Raw genomic sequence first — 17,843 nt, 5'->3', positions numbered from 1 at the left:
TGGATCCATGGTGAACAATGGGACCAACAGTGTATCTCCTTAACCAGAGATTTAGGATTGAGAAAGAAACAGAGGAATGATGGAGTAAATCAAGTACAGAAAGGGAAGTAGAGGGGGAAAGCACGATTGGATTGAGAGAGAGAGAAATAGAGACACAGGAAAAGTAAGAAATAAATTGTTCCCTGGGTTGGAGCAGTTGGTTGGAATTGCAGCAACATAAATTTCATTAAGAAGATACTTGTGCTGTTAAGTATTCGCCCTAACTTTCTGCAGCGAGTTTAATTGTTAGTTAATGCACAAATGCAGCACTTCCATGAAAGATTGAAGGCGAACTGCCTTTTTGAGAGTCTAAAGAACGTAAGAAATAGGAGCAAGAGTAGGCCATTTGGCCCCTCGAGCCTGCTCTGCCATTCAGTAAGATCATGGTTGATCTGATTTTGGTCTCAACTCACTTTTCTGCCTGGTCCCCATAAACCTCGACTTCCTTGTTGTTCAAGAACCTGTCTATCTCAGCCTTTAATATATTCAGCCTTTAATATATCCAATGACTCAGTCTCTACAGTTCTCTGGGGTAGAGAATTCCAAAAATTCATGACGCTCAGAAGAAATTCCTCCTTATTTCCATCTTAAATGGCTGACCCTTTATTCTGAAACTATGCCCCCTCGTTCTAGATACCCCCACGAGGGGAAACAACCTGTCAGCAGCTTTCCTATCAAGTCCCCTCAATCTTTTGTGTCTCAATAAGATCACCACTCATTCTTCTAAACTCCAGTGAGTATAGACTCAGCCTTTCCTCATAAGACTACCCCTTGATCCCAGGATCAACCCAGTGAACCTTCTCTGAACTGCATCAAATGCATTTATATCCCTTCTTAAATAAGGAGATCAAAACTGGACGCAATACTCTAGGCATGGTCTCCCCAACGGCCTGTACAGTTGTAGCAAGGCTTCACTACTTTTCCATCCCACTTGCAATACCTTCCCAACTACTTGCTGTATCTGCATGCTAACTTTTTGTGTTTATTGTACGAGGACACCCAGATTTCTCTCTACCGCATCATTCTGTTGTCTCTCTCCAGTTAAATAAAATTTTGCTTCCTATTCTTCCTACCAAAGTGGGCAACCTCACATTTTCCTGCATTGTACTCCATCTGCCAATTTTCTGCCCACTCACTCAACCTATCTATATCGCTTGTCGTCCCTGTGTTCTCTCAACTTGCTTTCCCACCCATCGTTGTATCATCTGCAAATTCAGCTACAGTATACACTGTCTCTTCCACGTCATTAATATTGGTTGTAAATAGTTGAGGCCCCAGCACTGATCACTGTGGCACCCCATTAGTTAGTTTGCCAACCTGAAAATGACTGATTTATCCCAACTGTTTCCTGTCAGCCAATTCTCTCTTCTTGCTAATATATTAGCCCCAACGCCATGAGCTCTTATCTTGTGCAGTAACCTTTTATGTGGCACCTTATCGAATGCTTTTGGAAATCCAAATACACTTCATCTACTGATTTTGCTTTATCTGCCCTGCTGGTTACATCCTTAAAGAGCTGTAATAAATTTGTCAAACATAATTTCCCTTTCATACAATCAAGCAGAGTCAACATGGTTTTATTATGATTTTCTAAATATCGTCCTCCTATAATAATGGATTCCAACATTTTCCAATAACAGATGTTAGGCTATCTGGCCTACAGTTGCCTGCTTTCTTCTCCCTTTCTTGAATAGGGGGTTACATTTGCAGTTTTTAAATCTGCTGGGACCTTTCCAGAATCTGGGGAATTTTGGAAGATTCCAACCAATGCATCCACCATCTCTGCAGCTACTTTTAAGACTCTAGGATGTAGTCCATCAGGTCCAGGTGGCTTGTCAGCCTTTGGTTCCATTCATTTTCCTAGTCCTTTTTCTCCAGTGATAATTCAGTGATAGTTCCTCCCTCTCTTTTGCCCCTTGATTTTATACTATTATAGGATGCTTTTCGTGTCCTCTCCTGTGAAGACAGATAGAAAATACTTGATCTAAGTCTCCGGCATTTCCTTATTTCCCATTATCAATTCCCCAGTCTCATCCTCTAAAGGACCAGTGTTTACTTTTGCTACTCTTTTCCTTTTTATATACTTACAGAAGCTCTTCCTGTATTTTTATATTTCTTGCTAGTTCATTCTCCTTTTTTAGTCGTCCTTTGCAGGTTTCTAAAATGTTCCCAATCTTTGACCTACCGCTAATCTTCAAAGAATTGTATGCCATTTCTTTCAATTTGATACCATCCTTAACTACTTTCTCGCATAGTCTTTCTTTCTCATTTTGAACATACCTTTGTTTAGAATTACGAAACATTTCCCTAAATATCTGCCACTGCTTATCTAACATCATACCTGGTAATCTATTTTTCCAGTCCACGTTAGCCAACTCTTTGTAATCCCCTTTACTTAGGTTTAAGACACTGGTTTCAGAACCAAGATTCTCATCCTCAAACTGAATGTGAAATTCTTCATGTTATAATCATTCTTCCCTCGGGATCCTTTACGATGAGATCATCAATTAATCCTGTCTCGTTGCACATAACCAGATCTAACATGGCCTGTTCCTGGTTGGTTTCACAACGTATTATTCTAAGAAACTGTCTGGAATACACTCTTATGAACTCATCCTCAAGGCTATTTTTGCCACTTTGATTTGTCCAATCTGTATGAAACTTAAAAGTTGCCCACGATTATTGTACTACCTTTTTTTTACAAGCCCGCATTATTTCTTGATTTATACTCGGTTCTACAATGCAGCTACTGTTAGAGAACCTATAGACCACTCTCACCAGTAACTTCTTTCCCTTGCTATTTATCTCCATCCAAACTGATTCTACATCTTAATCTTATGAGCCAATATCATTTCTCGCTACAGCACTGATTGCATCCTTCATTAACAACCAACCCACCTCATTTTTTTTTTCTCCTGCCTATTTTTCCAAAATGTCAAATGTCCCTGAATATTCAGTTCCCAACCTTGGACACCATGCAGTCAAGTCTCTGTAATGGCTATCCTATCATATACCCATTTATTTCTATTTGTGCCATCAATTCATCTATACAAATACTGCAGGCATTCAGATAAAGTGCCTTTAATTGTGTCTTTTTACCATTGTAGACCTAGTCTGACACTATTTGCTGGTGAGTTCTTATGTTTGTATACACTGTACCTTCCTGTCAAACTCTGGTTATCATTACCCATATCGCTACGCTGCATTATCGTCTTGTCCTTTCTCTTTAACTTTCTAAGTTTCACTTCACTTGAACCCTAACCTCTTTTCTCTTTTCCCCCCCGACTATTTATTTTAAAGTCCTGTCTACAGCATTAGTTATTCAATTCACTAGGACACTGGTCCCAGCATGGTTCAAGAGAAGCCCATCCCAATGGAACAACTCCCTCTTTCCCAAGAATTGAAATCCATTTCTCCCAAACTAATCTTTGCACCATGCATTCAACTCTCTGATCTTACTGACCCTATGCCAATTTGCTTGTGGTTCAGGTCATAATCCACAGATAAATAAGGTTCTGCTTTTTAATTTAGCCCCTAGCTGTTTATAACCCTTAGCAGAATCTCTTTAGTCTTACCTATGTCATTGGTACCTACGTGAACCATGACAACTAGATCTTTGCCCTTCCACTTCAGGTTCCTCTCCAGCCCCGAGGAGATGTCCTTAACCCTGGCACCGGGAAGGCAACACAGCCTTCGAGACTTAAGCTCTTGGCTGCAGCGAACAGTATCTGTTTCCCCCTAACTATTACTGTCTCCTACCACTACTACATTCCTTTTTACTCCCCCAATTTTAGAATAGATAGACTTAATGGCCGGCATTGACACAGTGGGTCGAAGGGCCAGTTTCTGTGCTGTAAAACTCTGACTCTAACTTGAACGGTCCCCCTGTACCACGGTGCTGTGGTCATTTTGCTGCAAGGATATCTGTTGGACAAGTGCAAGGCTGAGGCTCTTCCAATCCTACCTTCTGGATTCCCATACGTGCCTCACTCGTATTTGCACCCTTGTGTCCCTGACTACAGACCGATCTGAAGCATTTAACCTAAGGGGTGTGACTGCCTCTGGAACTAGTGTCTTCCTCCCTGATGCACCGCAGTGTCCAATATCTAATGGCAGAATGCCACAAATCGTCCAGCAACTTGATATTTGCAATTCACAGGGTACCTTTTTCTACAAGTCACTGGGTGATGTACACATTAATAAAGGCGAGTGCCATTAAACTCGGTTATTTTGGCAGCAGGTTCTGGGCTAGTGTTTCCACAAATCAGTTGCTAATTTACCCCTCAATCGCAGGTCATGCCCTCTAGTCCTGTTGTTCTGGAGAAAATGAAACAACTCGTCATAACCTACATTATCTGCATGCTCATAATCCAATTCCTTCATCCACTCAAATCATTCTGGGTACTCTCTTCCATATGCGCTCAATAGCTGCAATATCCTTGTACTGCACGCAGTATTTGAAGTGCGATCACACCAATTATTTGTAAAGTGCCAGAATTACCCCACTATTTTGACTCAATATAGATCTTTTAATACCTCCAAACGTTTGCTTTAGTCACTGCCACAGGGCATTGTTGCAGCAGCTTCAGTTTGTCAATCAGGACCCCCAGGATGATTCATTTTGCATTTCTCTGCATTGAATTTCATCTGCCTGCCCAATTCCCAAGTATATTCAGATGCTTCTTTAGCTTGCTCAGCTTTGCAGTCTACCAACTTCATTAGCTTTGTGTTAATCTACAAATTTAGCCACTATTCTTGTGACCCCTAGCTCCAAGTCATTCATGAAGCTGGATGTAAGGCTAGATTCTGGATTTTTTTGCTTGATTTAATTTTGGGGGATTGTGTGTACTTTGTGGAAGGCGTGGGTTAGATTGCTTTAAAACATACGCTTTCAGTTTGCAAATTTAGTACAGTACCAAATTAGCAGCCTCTAGAAATGTGGCTTTTATGTGCATGCCACATGCTTTTAAAAGGAAGATTTTTGACTGGAGACTTCAATTAATAAACTGAAGATGATTTTCTAATTTGTAACTGCAACAAAATGATTTCTAACCTACCTTATAACTTCCTGCTTGTTAATGGTTGCGATGAGGCAGCTTGTAACTTTTTCTTTCTCTGTTTAACAGAAGTGTGCGGTAAACATCATAGATTAAAACTCATTGAGTGGAATTTTGCTGTGAGTGGTGAATGAACGGCACCTGTCGTTCTTTAGATTTGTACTTGCCCATAGACTTTCCATGGGGTTTTGCACAGGAATTTGCTGTCAGCGAGACATCCAAATAGTGCAGTACCCTCCACAGGGAACCTGGACCTGTGTGGACAGGGCAAGCAACTGTGTATTTCCTTTATCAATCAGATTGAAGAATCATTAATGAACGTAATCTGAACTGGGAATTCAGTGTTAAATCAAGTACAGAACGTGAAAGGGGGGAAAAGAAAGATTGGATTAAAAGTAAAAAGAACTTGCATTTTTTTTTTAATCTCAAAAAAGTTGAAGCAATAAGATGCCACATTTGTTAATTTTCAGTGATAGCGGGTTTTTCGCAGTAATTAAGACACTGCACTTTGTTAAAAGGGTACTTATTGGAATGGACAGCCCCTAACTTTGTTGCGAGTTTAGTCCAAATCTACAACTTCAGTACAAGAAATTCATGCCATTCAATACATTTGAATGGGGAACCAGACAGCGAAATACCATTTTTGTGTGTTTAGGGTGGAGCAGTACATCTTGGACAGCAGCTTCTGAATTTTCATGTTTAGCTGCATATATCCATTCACAGGAAATTGCCGTCCGATATATAAATAATGGTATGGTTATTTTCACAGTAAAATCCAGCCCAAAGCTTAACATGTTTTCGTGGGTCTTGCTTTTGTCTTAAATTTTTGAAGATTGTTACCATTAATTTACTTTTGGGGACAAGAGATTTGTGACCTTTGTAAATCAAATCTACTTTTCTAAATTTAATAGAATGGAATATATTTGAACAGTTTAAACTACTCTTCACATCTCTGCTCTCAAATAGATGTGGACTTCATGGGCTTTTATTGCACATTTTGGGGCAGATACCAATTTCTGAATGAGTGATGGGAAGACTTTCCTGCAGTTAATACAAATATGAACAGAATTGCTCCACAGAATTGTAAGATTTGGCTTGGAATTTCAAAATATACACTGAATTAAAAAAAACAAGAAATGAGAAAGACCATTTAGCTTGTTAAGCTGACCTTCCTCTACACAATTTACTGTTTGCTTTGTGCACAATTTACCATATCATCATGGATTCTATCTCATCCATTTAATTTCTTGAAGGAGCTGTATAAGTACTGACTGATTCTCAGTCTAATAAAAACCCATAACTAAAATGTATCAATTGATGCAAGTTGAAAAGCAGTTCAATATAAAAGTCTGTTCGTGAGGCGGAGGTAGATGAGTATTGCTGAAAAAAGGAGACATGCTGTCGAAGCTTTTCATCTTGCACTCATCAGGACAGACACAAGAATGCCAAGTTTCAAAGGGAGCAACAATAGACAATGGAGCAGTCTAATGAGTTCCCTTTCTTCAACGTGGTATTTGAGAAATCTGCTAATGGGTTATCCACTACTGTCTACCGCAAGCCTACCTTCACTGGTCAATATACGTGTTGGGATTCCTACAGCTCCATGCGATATAAGATTGGCCTTATCAGCAATCTCGTAAACAGGGTCCGAGCCATTTGCTCATCATGCAAGCTTGATGCCAAAATAGGGCACATCAAAGCTATCCTGCAGGATCATGGCAACCCCGATCAGATCATTGCTCATTGTGTATCATGCATACTCATGAATGGGCTGAAGGCTGCCACTTTTGAACCTGAAAAGTACCCAGTCTACCTCAAATTACCCTGGAAGGGCAAGGTATCAAAAATTTGAGCAAAAGGTGAAGCTAGCTGTTTCACGCTGCTACTGTATTTTCCACTAATAGGATGCTGTCGTCTAGGTAAAAACTCATTCTGCCTACCACACAAATGTGGTATTTGTATTCCAGTGCCGGTGCGATGCCAGGTACATCGACTGTACTTCCCAACGACTGGCAGATCGTATCAAACAGCACATCCTTTCAGCTGTTTGCAGTAGGCAGAATATTGACCGTACTTGACCAGCCCGTACTTGCAAAACTCAACACAATGTCCAACGTTAGAAGTAATTCCGAGACAGCACTTGCTGAACAACCCTGACTGTACCAAGAATTACACTAACAACCAATTTAAGATCTTTCAGTTGGGCTCACAATGTGGCTCACTGCAGCTTACTGGAAGCTGCATATATTCATATGCAGAGACCTGTCCTCTGCAGACAAAAGGAACATGTCCAGGCATTGAGCCTTTTTTGATTTAAACAGAAGTATGGGGGGGGGCAATAGTTCCCTGGTTCATTCTCCATAGCAACGCCTCGACCAATCCGCACCCTTTTCTTATGCAGTATAAATTGTTACTCCTTTGAAATTTGGCATTCTTCCGTCTGTCCTGATGAGTGCAAGACAAAAGGTTTCGACAGCATGTCTGTTTTTCAGCAATACTCAAGTTCTGTACTACCAAGCATCTATAGGTATACATTTTGCAATCTTTTCAAGTGGACTTTATGGGGGAGTACTTTATGCTGAAAATATACTTCCAATAGTGATAGTTACTCATAAATCACTGTCGGGCTTTTTTATTCCTGTGTGACAAATTTTTTTTTGCTTCTAATGCATGTTTGAAAAGAACTCTTAAAGATTTATAGATGGGTTTGTTTATTGCCAAATTGTTACAGGAATTATTGTTGATGGTATGGATTTTTAGCTTTCTCTTTTTCACTGTTCTAGGACTCCTTGAAGAAAATGATATCTTCAGGAATGCCCAAGCTGGTGTTCTAATTAGCACCAACAGCCATCCAGTGTTGCGGAAGAACAGGATATTTGATGGGTTTGCAGCAGGTCTGTAACTTTTACTCAAAAGTTGTCTGCAAGTCATGTGAAAGTACGACTTTAAGAACAGTTTAGTTCTGCTAATTGTTGTGACTTTGTATAATGCGACTGAAATGTATTTGATTAGTTAGTCTTGAATGGAGGAAAAGGGAACACTCATCAATATGTAGTTTCATGTGGAAAAACTAATTTTGATAATCATGTCCGTCCTTGGCTGAATGCAAAGGTTATATTGAATTTCTTTCCTCCTTTTTGAGCTATAAAGCACAACACAGTCTTGTGAGATGATGAATTCGATTCATGATCCCATACTTCTTGTAAAGCTGCTCCATAGCTGAATGGTAGAAGAATGGAAAGTACTTGTGATGCTGAAACAAACCTTAATATTACTGTAATAAGGCAATTCAAATATCAGGAATATATTTACAATAATCCTTGTTCACTAAAACGGACGCAATTTCATTACAAATTTTAAATATCCCTGCATGCCTTGTCTTCCTATTATCTTTATTCAATTTTGCACACTCCTTATATCATTATGCGTTCTCATTTATGTACCATCCATTCCATGCCTTTTTTCATAAATCTTTAGATTGTAAGACAGCCAAACAACAAAAATATAAAATTGGCAGTGAGGTTTTATGGTCCCGATGGGGCCAATTTTTGACATTTTGTCAAATCAGGAGTTAGCTTGGGTGTGTTGCTGCTGATTATCTTGAGTGCTCCTGATTTTTTTTAAATACAGAAATGAGAAAACACCACAGGACAAAGAGATTTGGGTTGATGTGCAAGTGACAGATCATGATAACGGGCATCTGTATCAGTCAACATGAGAATGACCCAAAGTGTCTCTAACTTGCATTGTATTGATTTGGAACTTGACAAATTATGGTGCTGCCTTTACCAATAGCATTTTTTAAGTGGAGTTATTCCAGCAGTTTTTTGATACTCTGAACAAATGACTTCGACATAACCCTGTTCACATTGTCATCTATTTTCCATGTTATGTGTGATATAGCCCACCCGACATTCAGTTGGATGCAGGACAAGCCGCATTGAGGGGTGAATCCCTGACTTTTTTTTTAACAAAAAATATCTTTGGGATTAATGAAGTTACATTGAAATTCAGTTTATACTTTAAAAAAACATAGTTTGTTTTGCAGCCTTGAATTTCAGTAAGGAAAGTTTGTTTTATTGAATACCGTAATCCTGAATTTGTGGGGACCCATTAGAGTGGTGGTGTGTAAAATGACGGGGAAGGCCAGTAGGTGCAGGAAATTGGGCAGAACCTGGAAACACTGGGTCTGTGGCCGAAGAGCAATGTATGATAATTCCCAATGTGAGGCAGGGCTTGGCAGAAGTTCATTCTGCCCTGTGCTTAACCTGATGTCAAGAAGGAAACGAGGCTAGCAGGATGGCTGGAATGCCCACTGCTTCTACCTCCTTACCCCTACTGGCTTGGATGTTGATGTCCAGATCAATGGACACAGGAATCCAGACCTAAAACATGCCTGAAGACTGCAGATAGCAGTGAAATTGACCCTTTTTCAGCTAGTCACGTCAGTTCTCCTCCAAGTTGCTGTTAGGTGCTGAATCTTTCTTTCCTTCCTTTCCACTATCAAGATGCATTCCTACTAGCTTGGATGCCTGACTTATGTTAATTATCTGACCTCTGATACCCCAATAGGGTAAGGTTCTAACTTCGGCATAGTTACTGGAAGTGGAGTCAGATCAAGGAATTTTGCTTCAAATCTGTTTAGAATGCTAACTGACTTAACTATACAGGTCTTGAACTTATTTAAAAGGGGCTCTGAAGGTCCATGGTAGTTTATTTTACAATTCCAGCTGTATATAATATTTATCCTCCTTTCACAGGCATTGAGATAACTAATCATGCTACAGCTACTCTAGAATACAATCAGATATTCAACAACCGGTTTGGAGGGTTGTTTCTGGCTTCTGGTGTGAATGTTTCAATGAAAGGTATAAAAACATTTTATCGTTATACTTTAGTGGAAAAAGTTTCATATTTCTTACTGAAATATAAAAACAAAATGTGGGAAATACTCAGGTCAGGCAGCATCTGAGAAGAGAAAAACAGAGGTTTTTCTCTTCACAGATGCTCCCTGACCTGCTGAGTACTTCCAGCAATTTGTTTTTATTTCAGATTTCCAGCATGCACAGTATTTTGCTTTTGTATTTGGGATATATTGTGGATGCCCAGATATTTATTATCCTCATTTTCCAACTTGGAAAATTGTAGAAAGACTTGCTCTTATAAATACATGACTAGAAAAGGGTATGCAGGCATGAACACCCCTCAATTGCCCACTCTCTCCAAAGCCACGCCATCTGCTTGCCATGTTAATGCAACTATTTGAATAGCTGTATAATTCTAAATGTTGTAAAAGGAGATGTTAATACATTTAGTATTTGCCATTCTTTGTCCCTTGTTTTATCCTTTTAAAGCAACTAAAGATAGCCCTGCAACCAATGCAAGGATAGGGGGCTCTTAGGTGGAAAAGCTACAGAATAGTATCAGTGATTATGGTCCTGGTCAAGTAACTGAAATAGTAAATTTAATCTTGAAGGCAACCGGCAACTCTTTCTTTTGACTCCAGTCTCTCAATATGGTGTGGACTCAAAGTAGCCTCTGAAGTGGTCTGATAAGCCATTCAATTGTGAAATTACTTCAAGAAGGCACTTAACACTTAAAGGCATTTGATACAGTGCCACACAACAGACTTGTGAGCAAAGTTATATTTCATGGAATATAAGGGACAGTAGCAACATGAATACAACATTGGCTGAGTGACAGGAAACAGTAGTGGTTCATGGATATTTTTCAGGCTGGAGGAAGGTTTGTAGTTCAGTTGTTCAGGGGTCAGTGTTGGGACCCTTGCTCTTCCTGCTATATATTAATGACTTAGACCTTGGTGTACAGGCACAATTTCAAAATTTGCGAATGATACAAAACTTGGAAGCATTGCGAACTGAGGATAATATAGAACTTCAAAAGGACATAGACAAGCTGGTGAAATGGGCAGACAAGTGGCAGATGAAGTTCAATGCGGAGAAATGTGAAATGATTCATTTTTGTAGGGAGAACATTGAGAGACAATATAAAATAAAGGGTCCTGGGTTTATATGTGCATAAGTCATTGAAGGTGGCAGGACAGGTGGAGAGAGCAGTCAATAAAGCATACAGTATCCTAGGCTTTATTAATAGGGGTATAGAGTTCAAGAGCAAGGAGGTTCTGTTGAACTTGTATGAGACACTAGTTTGGCCTCAGCTGGAGGATTGTGTCCAGTTCTGGGCATCATATTTAAGGAACAATGTGAAGGCATTAGAGAGAGTGCAGAAAAGATTCATGGGCATTGTTCCAGGGATGAGGAACTTCATTTACGAAGATACATTGGAGAAGTTGGGACTGTTTTCCTTGGAGAAGAGAAGGCTGAGAGGAGACTTGATAGAGGTTTCAAAATCATGAAGGGTCCGAACAGAGTAGATAGGGAGAAACTGTTCCCACTTGTGAAAGGATCAAGAACGAGAGTGTACAGATTTAAGGTAATTGGCAAAAGAAGCAATGGCTGATATTGCAGTGGAGGCAGGTTCAGTTGAAGCATTCAAAAGGGAACTAGGTAGTTATCTAAAACGGAAGAATGTACAGGGTTATGGGGAGAAGGCGGGGAAATGGCACTAAGTGAATTGCTCACTCGGAGAGCTGGTGCCAACATGATGGACCGAATGGCCGCCTTCTGTGCTGTGACAATTCCCTGATTTGGAACACCTTCTGAAGACGATGAGGAATGGACAATAAATGTGTCCTTGTCCATGTTGCCCACATACAATCATAGAATGGCTATAGCACGGCAGGCCATTCAGCCTGCCATGTCTGTACCTGCTCTCTAAGTCCCACTCCTCCACCTTTTCCCCTAGCCCTGCAAATGTTTCTCAAGATAATTATCCAATTACCTTTTGAAAGAACAGTTGATGTGCCTCCACTACACTCAGGCAGTGCATTCTAGATCCTAACCACTCGCTGCATAAAATAAGTTTTCCCTCCTGTTTCTTCTGGTTTTTTTGCCAATCACTTTAAATCAGGGACCTCTGGTTCTTTGGCTTTCTGGCAAATTACTAAGAAAAAGAAAGTCATTGTCCTGTAGCATAATTGAGTTGTAAAGACAGTACATTATATGGCCTTGTTTGAAGAATGTCACTGAAAACATAGTAATGTTTCTTCCAAAATGAAGTCCATCCGTACAATTACAATTGAGATATTTAAATCTGACTAATCCAGTTTGCAGCTGTTGAAGTTAAGTTTGATCTTGCTAAAATTGAATATTATTGGTCCTCCACATACCGATAATGAACACATATCCATATGGTTTATTGTGGATACTGTTTTTAGATTTTTACTTTCTGGTAGCCTCCCAAGCTACATGACCCCAGCCTTTGCTATGTTAGATCCCCTCTTTCATTTATCACCTGTTTGCACAGTGCTATTCTTCTTTAGTATAGTCTTGAGTTGCACATGCCCTTTTCTGTGATCTTAAACCTATGTCTGAATTTTCTGCCTAAAAGGTGCTGACAGTCCAGTTGCTGTTGCAGCAATGTTTTCTAGGTTATTCTACCAAATTGCAGCAGTGCAGATTTTCCTTGGAGAAATTCCTGCGGAAATTTTGAATTGGTTTACTATCCAGTTCTTAGTGTCAGCAGGAGGGGAAGTTGAAATTCCAGTATGGGTGTTTTGTAAGACAAGATTGGAGGTGGAAAATTACATTGGATCCTCTGAGGATGATTAATATATTGGCCTAGATTTCACACTCAGTGGCAAAGCATGCCATTGACCTTGAAGAAACCTGCCCACAAAGATCTGGCAGTCTCTGTGGCATGCATTCCCCTTTCTCAACATTAGTTTGAACCTGGTACCAAGTCCAGCGGCCATAATGTCATGCAAAAAGGATAAGCAGCCAATCACAATGAAGTATTCTCAGACAGCAAACTAGGAAGTAAAAATCACTGAATACCTTCACTTTTAATTTTGCAGATAGTGAAATACATGATTGGGGTAAACACATGGGATTCCGGTAGATGCTAAAATATGAAACTTTAAAAAAAAAAAATCTTTAATTTAAAAGATTGGAATTATATCATGAAGAAATTTGTCATCCCACAAATATAAAATTACTTTTTCAGGGCCAGTACGGGGATGTTTAGCAACAATTATAATCTTCGTATGCTGTTTAAAACCCTGTTACACCTCATTCAACAAGGTGTAGCTTTTTGGAGGGTATTATAGTGAGGCTAATAGCGTAAAAGTGGAAGTTCTCATCAGTTAAGTGATTTCTAGTTGACTACAGTCTGGAGAACTTCAGCATACCCTATGGAGAAGTGTAGATAGCAGTTTCTAGTTTGACACGTTGAATTGCACATGCGTGGACCCCAGAAGTTGCTGTCAGTTCAGAGGAGCTGACAACTTCACCATCATTATTAATGCAAAATCTGAGATAGTTACTGATCCAACCCTACATAGACATGTTTTGATCTATTTATAATGGAAGACAGTAGATTCTGATAGACCTTAGTCCTTTGGAATTTCAGGATGTTTTCTCACTTCCAGGCAGAGCTTTTTTAAAAAGCATTGGATAACATCTGTTAAGATGTATGTAGATCTAACCAAGGAAAGCAAAGTGGCCTGTAGAGACTAATTTGGTAGACAGTCCACAGCTCTACCTCAGTATAGGTCACGGAATGGATTCCTTATGAAGCTTCCACTGAGAAACCATATGGTGTATCACGTGAACAATGGAGTGCTTGTGCAAACAAGCATGTTACAACATTTAAGTGTCAGTTCAGATAAATGATTTTAAATGACTGAACCTGGCTTCTGTTGGTTGCATAGAGGTGTGAATTAAGCTGTCTATGAAAGGCTAATCACTGAACTCTGGGCTATTGATAAGCCTACAGCAATTTTCTCCTGAATCTATAACAGTCATTTGTTTGAATTGACAACTCCCTTTATACTTGAATAAATAAAATCAAACCTAAACAGCATATTAAAAACAAATCCCATTATTTTAAGTCAAACCATCCAACTACTTTGTGACAATGTTTGATTAGTTCCTGTCCTGTTCGTCAAACATTGGGCTGTATTTAGAAATGGGCATGTATTCCTATCTATAAGCTGCTGTGTGGACTCAGTGACTCCGAAAACGAACGTCTAATTTTGTGGTTGTAAACAGAGCCATAGGAATTTAAATCACCCCTTCAAAAAAATATTAACGAACTTGGAAAGGACTTGCTGCCATCTAACATGGTAATCTTTCAAAATAGAATATACCAGAAATGTTTGTGGTGTGGAGATGCCCATAAAAGAAATTGTCTTGTGTAAAAAAAAAAATCACTGGGAATGCTATTACTGTTTGTGGGCCATCTAAATCCAGTGCAGGTAAATATACATGGCGAAAGCTTTGAGGCTGAATAAATGCTTCATGAGCAACTTAGCAATTATCACATGTTTGCTCTGTCTTTTTAAGAATGAGTCTCAGCAATTATTTTAGTTGGATTTTGCTCTGATTTTTAAACTATTGGCTTAATTTTCCAACTCCATTTCCTGCTTGCATTGCTACAGCATTTAAGTTATCTGAGATCAGCAACAAGACTGATGCTCAAAATTGGGAGGTTTTGAGGAACACAATGTGGGGTTGGGAAAGTTAAGTATTCCCACTGGTCAGTAACTGGAGGCTTAAGATCATAAAACAAGGGTAGGGGAAAAGGATTGTTAAAGCATGGAATATAAGAAACAGTGGTGGAAGCTTAATGCAGAATAGTTTCTAAAGGTGGAATAAGTATTTGAAAAAGTTAAATAGCAGTTCTTTCCAGTCCGAGCAGTGTGAGAGCTAATCTATCCACTCAGTAAAAATTCGACTTTAGCCACTGCATCGGTCATATATACATGATGGCACTTTTTCTTCTTCCTTTAAGACAACAAAATAATGAACAATCAAGATGCAATTGAAAAGGCTGTTAATAGGGGCCAGTGCCTGTACAAGATATCGAGTTACACCAGCTACCCAATGCATGATTTTTACAGGTAAATTTAACAGCCCTTGCACAACTATTTTTCTTACAAAAGTGGAAAATAGCTTATTTTAATTAACTTTTACTGTCAATTGTTTTTAATTACCAGGTGTCACACCTGCAACACAACAGACCGCAATGCAATCTGTGTAAACTGCATTAAGAAGTGCCATCAAGGACATGATGTGGAATTCATTAGACACGATAGGTCAGTACTGTATAGGAAATTTTGTGGATAACTACAGATGGTGAATATTAGTAACCATAATTTTCAGACTGGGATTTCTGAAGTCCTCTAGGTTCTGATTGCTGTATCTTTTGCTCTATATATAAATAATAAATGAAAACTTATGCCACAATAGTACTGTTTTCTGTTAAGTAGCTAACAGTCTTTTGGGAGTTAGTACACAGGGTCACCTACATGTATTTGAAACTGTCCTATTCTTCCAGCCTGCTGTTTCTTTTCGGAAGGGATCTAACATTACACCCCAAAAGAAACAGTGGTGCAGCAGGATTCCATTTCACTGTTCATCAGATCCAAGTCCATTCTAATTCACCTGTTGTGGGATCATCTCCCGATTTCTATTGTGTGCTGCTGAGTAGTATTGGTAGGGCCTGAGAGCTGATTACTTGGACATCACCTTGTGGAAGATGGGGGAGGAGAGAATTATTTTTTGCTAAATTTATTGTTTTAATGCTGTTAATAAACTTTAGATTAAATTACTAAAGCAGTTGTAGTGGAACCATATTGATTGGTTTTCCTACATAAATATCCAATACACCAGCAAATCCTATTGTAGCTTCTAGTCTCAAAACATGTGGAAACTTTAGTAGAGGACAAGTTTCTGTTCATTAATGCATTTCCTGTCTCTACTCTGTGCTGAATGATTTGAGGTCCTAAACCTCTATAACCATTTGCTAGAGAGCGTACAGCTATGACACCCTGACAGTGCACGACTAGCCTAGCTTTGCTGTGCTGTTTAGGTCTTACTGTCATTAGCAGTGCAAAGAAATCAAAAGTGGACTTGGGCTATACTAGCTGTGCTATCAGGTTTTTGCCTAGTACACTCCTTCAGGGAGGGTGTGAAGTACAGGAGTTTTGAAAAAATTATACAAGTTTTTTAAAAAAAAAATATTAAGTGGATAACAAGGTTTGCAGCTGTAGAACAGTCCAAAGGTTTCAGCACAAATGCCATTTAACTCTTTTTGTCTGTGCAAGTTCAACCAGTGTAATCCAAAACCATCCAACTCCATTTCTCTATACCCCCACATTAGAGAGAGAATCAAAGAGGTACAGCACTGAAACAGGCCCTTCAGCCCAACGAGTCTGAAGAAATGGAGTTGGATGGTTTTGGATTACACTGGTTGAACGGCATTTGTGCAGAAAACTGCAATTTTACCACTCGTTTAGCTGGTAGTAGTCTGTCAAGTCAATTGTTTTCTTGGTTATGTATTTGAAGTGGGGCACTAAAATAAAAGGAAAATACTTATTTTTTTTCCCCTTTCATTGCAGATTTTTCTGTGACTGTGGTGCTGGAACACTCTCAAATCCTTGCACATTAGCTGGAGAACCCACGCACGATACAGACACTTTGTATGACTCTGCACCACCAATAGAGTCCAATACGTTGCAACACAATTGAGTTTCAAGTATATCCTGCCATTCTAATCAACAGTAACTCCATTTGTATAAAAAAAACTCTAGGGGAAAAGTATCATTTGCCCAAATCTTCAGGAAGAATGTCAGAATTTGTACAGCAGTTGTGCATATGTGGATGACACTCGAGCTCAAAAACTCTGGTGTTTTGGCAGTGAAGGAAAGGAGTAATCTGCTAACTCAGGATCAAGGAGGAGGCTGGGCATAAATAGCATTACTACAGACTAAGCAGCCAGCAGTGGACTATCCAAGGGCCAAAAGGCTAACACTGGTTCTGTACCCTAAATGCCAGCTTGTGAAGCTGTATTTTTCTTTGGACAAATAGCATTGAAACATGGAGCTTGCAGGAGGACTGTTCTGCTGTTGGAACACAGCATACAGAACCACAGGGGTATTCTGCAGCACCGATGGAGAATGGGTACTGATTGGGTTGGTGTACGTATGAAAATGTGATCTAGCACTTCTGCATTTTTGATTTTTAAAAAAACATTTATTCAACTGAGACAACTGATTTTAATGCTTTTCTCATGTAGCTTTTGTAATTTCAAGCAAAACCTTATTGTACTTGAATGTGTCCTGTTTTGTTAGCAGAACTAGAGACTTGCTGTAACTATACTCATGTCCCAGTATCTTAAGTTCTTTCTATGAAAGAGAAAAGATAACACTAATCAATTGTATCCCACAACTTTTGATTTCAGTTACAGAACATTGATATGTTCTTTTTAAAGTTATTTCCAGAAGTCAACATCATAAGTGCTTTTCATGAGACTGTACAGGGATTAAGGGAAAATAAACATTTGAAGTGGTACCAGTATTTTACCCAGTTTTAAAAAGTTAGATGCCATCTCATTAAACCATGCATATTGTTACAAAAGTAACTTGAACATGCCATTTTGGTAATGCTTCTCCCTGTAATGAAGCAGCTAGTATATATGTACATATATACTCAGTCTCCCTTCAATAGCTTTTCATTAATGCGTATTGGTGACAGTGGGTAAAATCAACAGCTTGAAAGTGTATGCATGTACCATAACATCCTAGACTTAATATATTGTGGAGTACTCAATAACCATTATGTAGATGCTAGGTAACAATAAAAGGGTTTAATTTCCTAGGAAGGA

The 17,843-nt window shown here is 39.1% G+C and overlaps 1 protein-coding gene across 4 annotated transcripts in view; it reads left to right on the top strand.

Moving 5' to 3' along the window:
• The window catches only part of LOC137376523 (F-box only protein 11), a 167,714-nt gene extending 149,874 nt beyond the window's left edge, over nucleotides 1–17,840 (top strand). For all 4 annotated transcript variants that reach the window (XM_068045233.1, XM_068045231.1, XM_068045230.1 and 1 more), the window contains 5 exons: nucleotides 7,880–7,990; nucleotides 9,857–9,964; nucleotides 14,970–15,078; nucleotides 15,175–15,273; nucleotides 16,579–17,840. In XM_068045233.1, the coding sequence (XP_067901334.1) occupies nucleotides 7,880–7,990; nucleotides 9,857–9,964; nucleotides 14,970–15,078; nucleotides 15,175–15,273; nucleotides 16,579–16,708 (557 nt within the window). In that variant the 3' untranslated portion in view covers nucleotides 16,709–17,840. The remainder of the gene's footprint in view (nucleotides 1–7,879; nucleotides 7,991–9,856; nucleotides 9,965–14,969; nucleotides 15,079–15,174; nucleotides 15,274–16,578) is intronic.
• The last annotated feature ends 3 nt before the right edge of the window (nucleotides 17,841–17,843 follow it).

This window comes from Heterodontus francisci, chromosome 13 (genome assembly GCF_036365525.1).
Source record: "Heterodontus francisci isolate sHetFra1 chromosome 13, sHetFra1.hap1, whole genome shotgun sequence".
Lineage (NCBI taxonomy): Eukaryota > Metazoa > Chordata > Chondrichthyes > Heterodontiformes > Heterodontidae > Heterodontus > Heterodontus francisci.
This window is presented reverse-complemented; position numbering and strand designations above follow the sequence as displayed.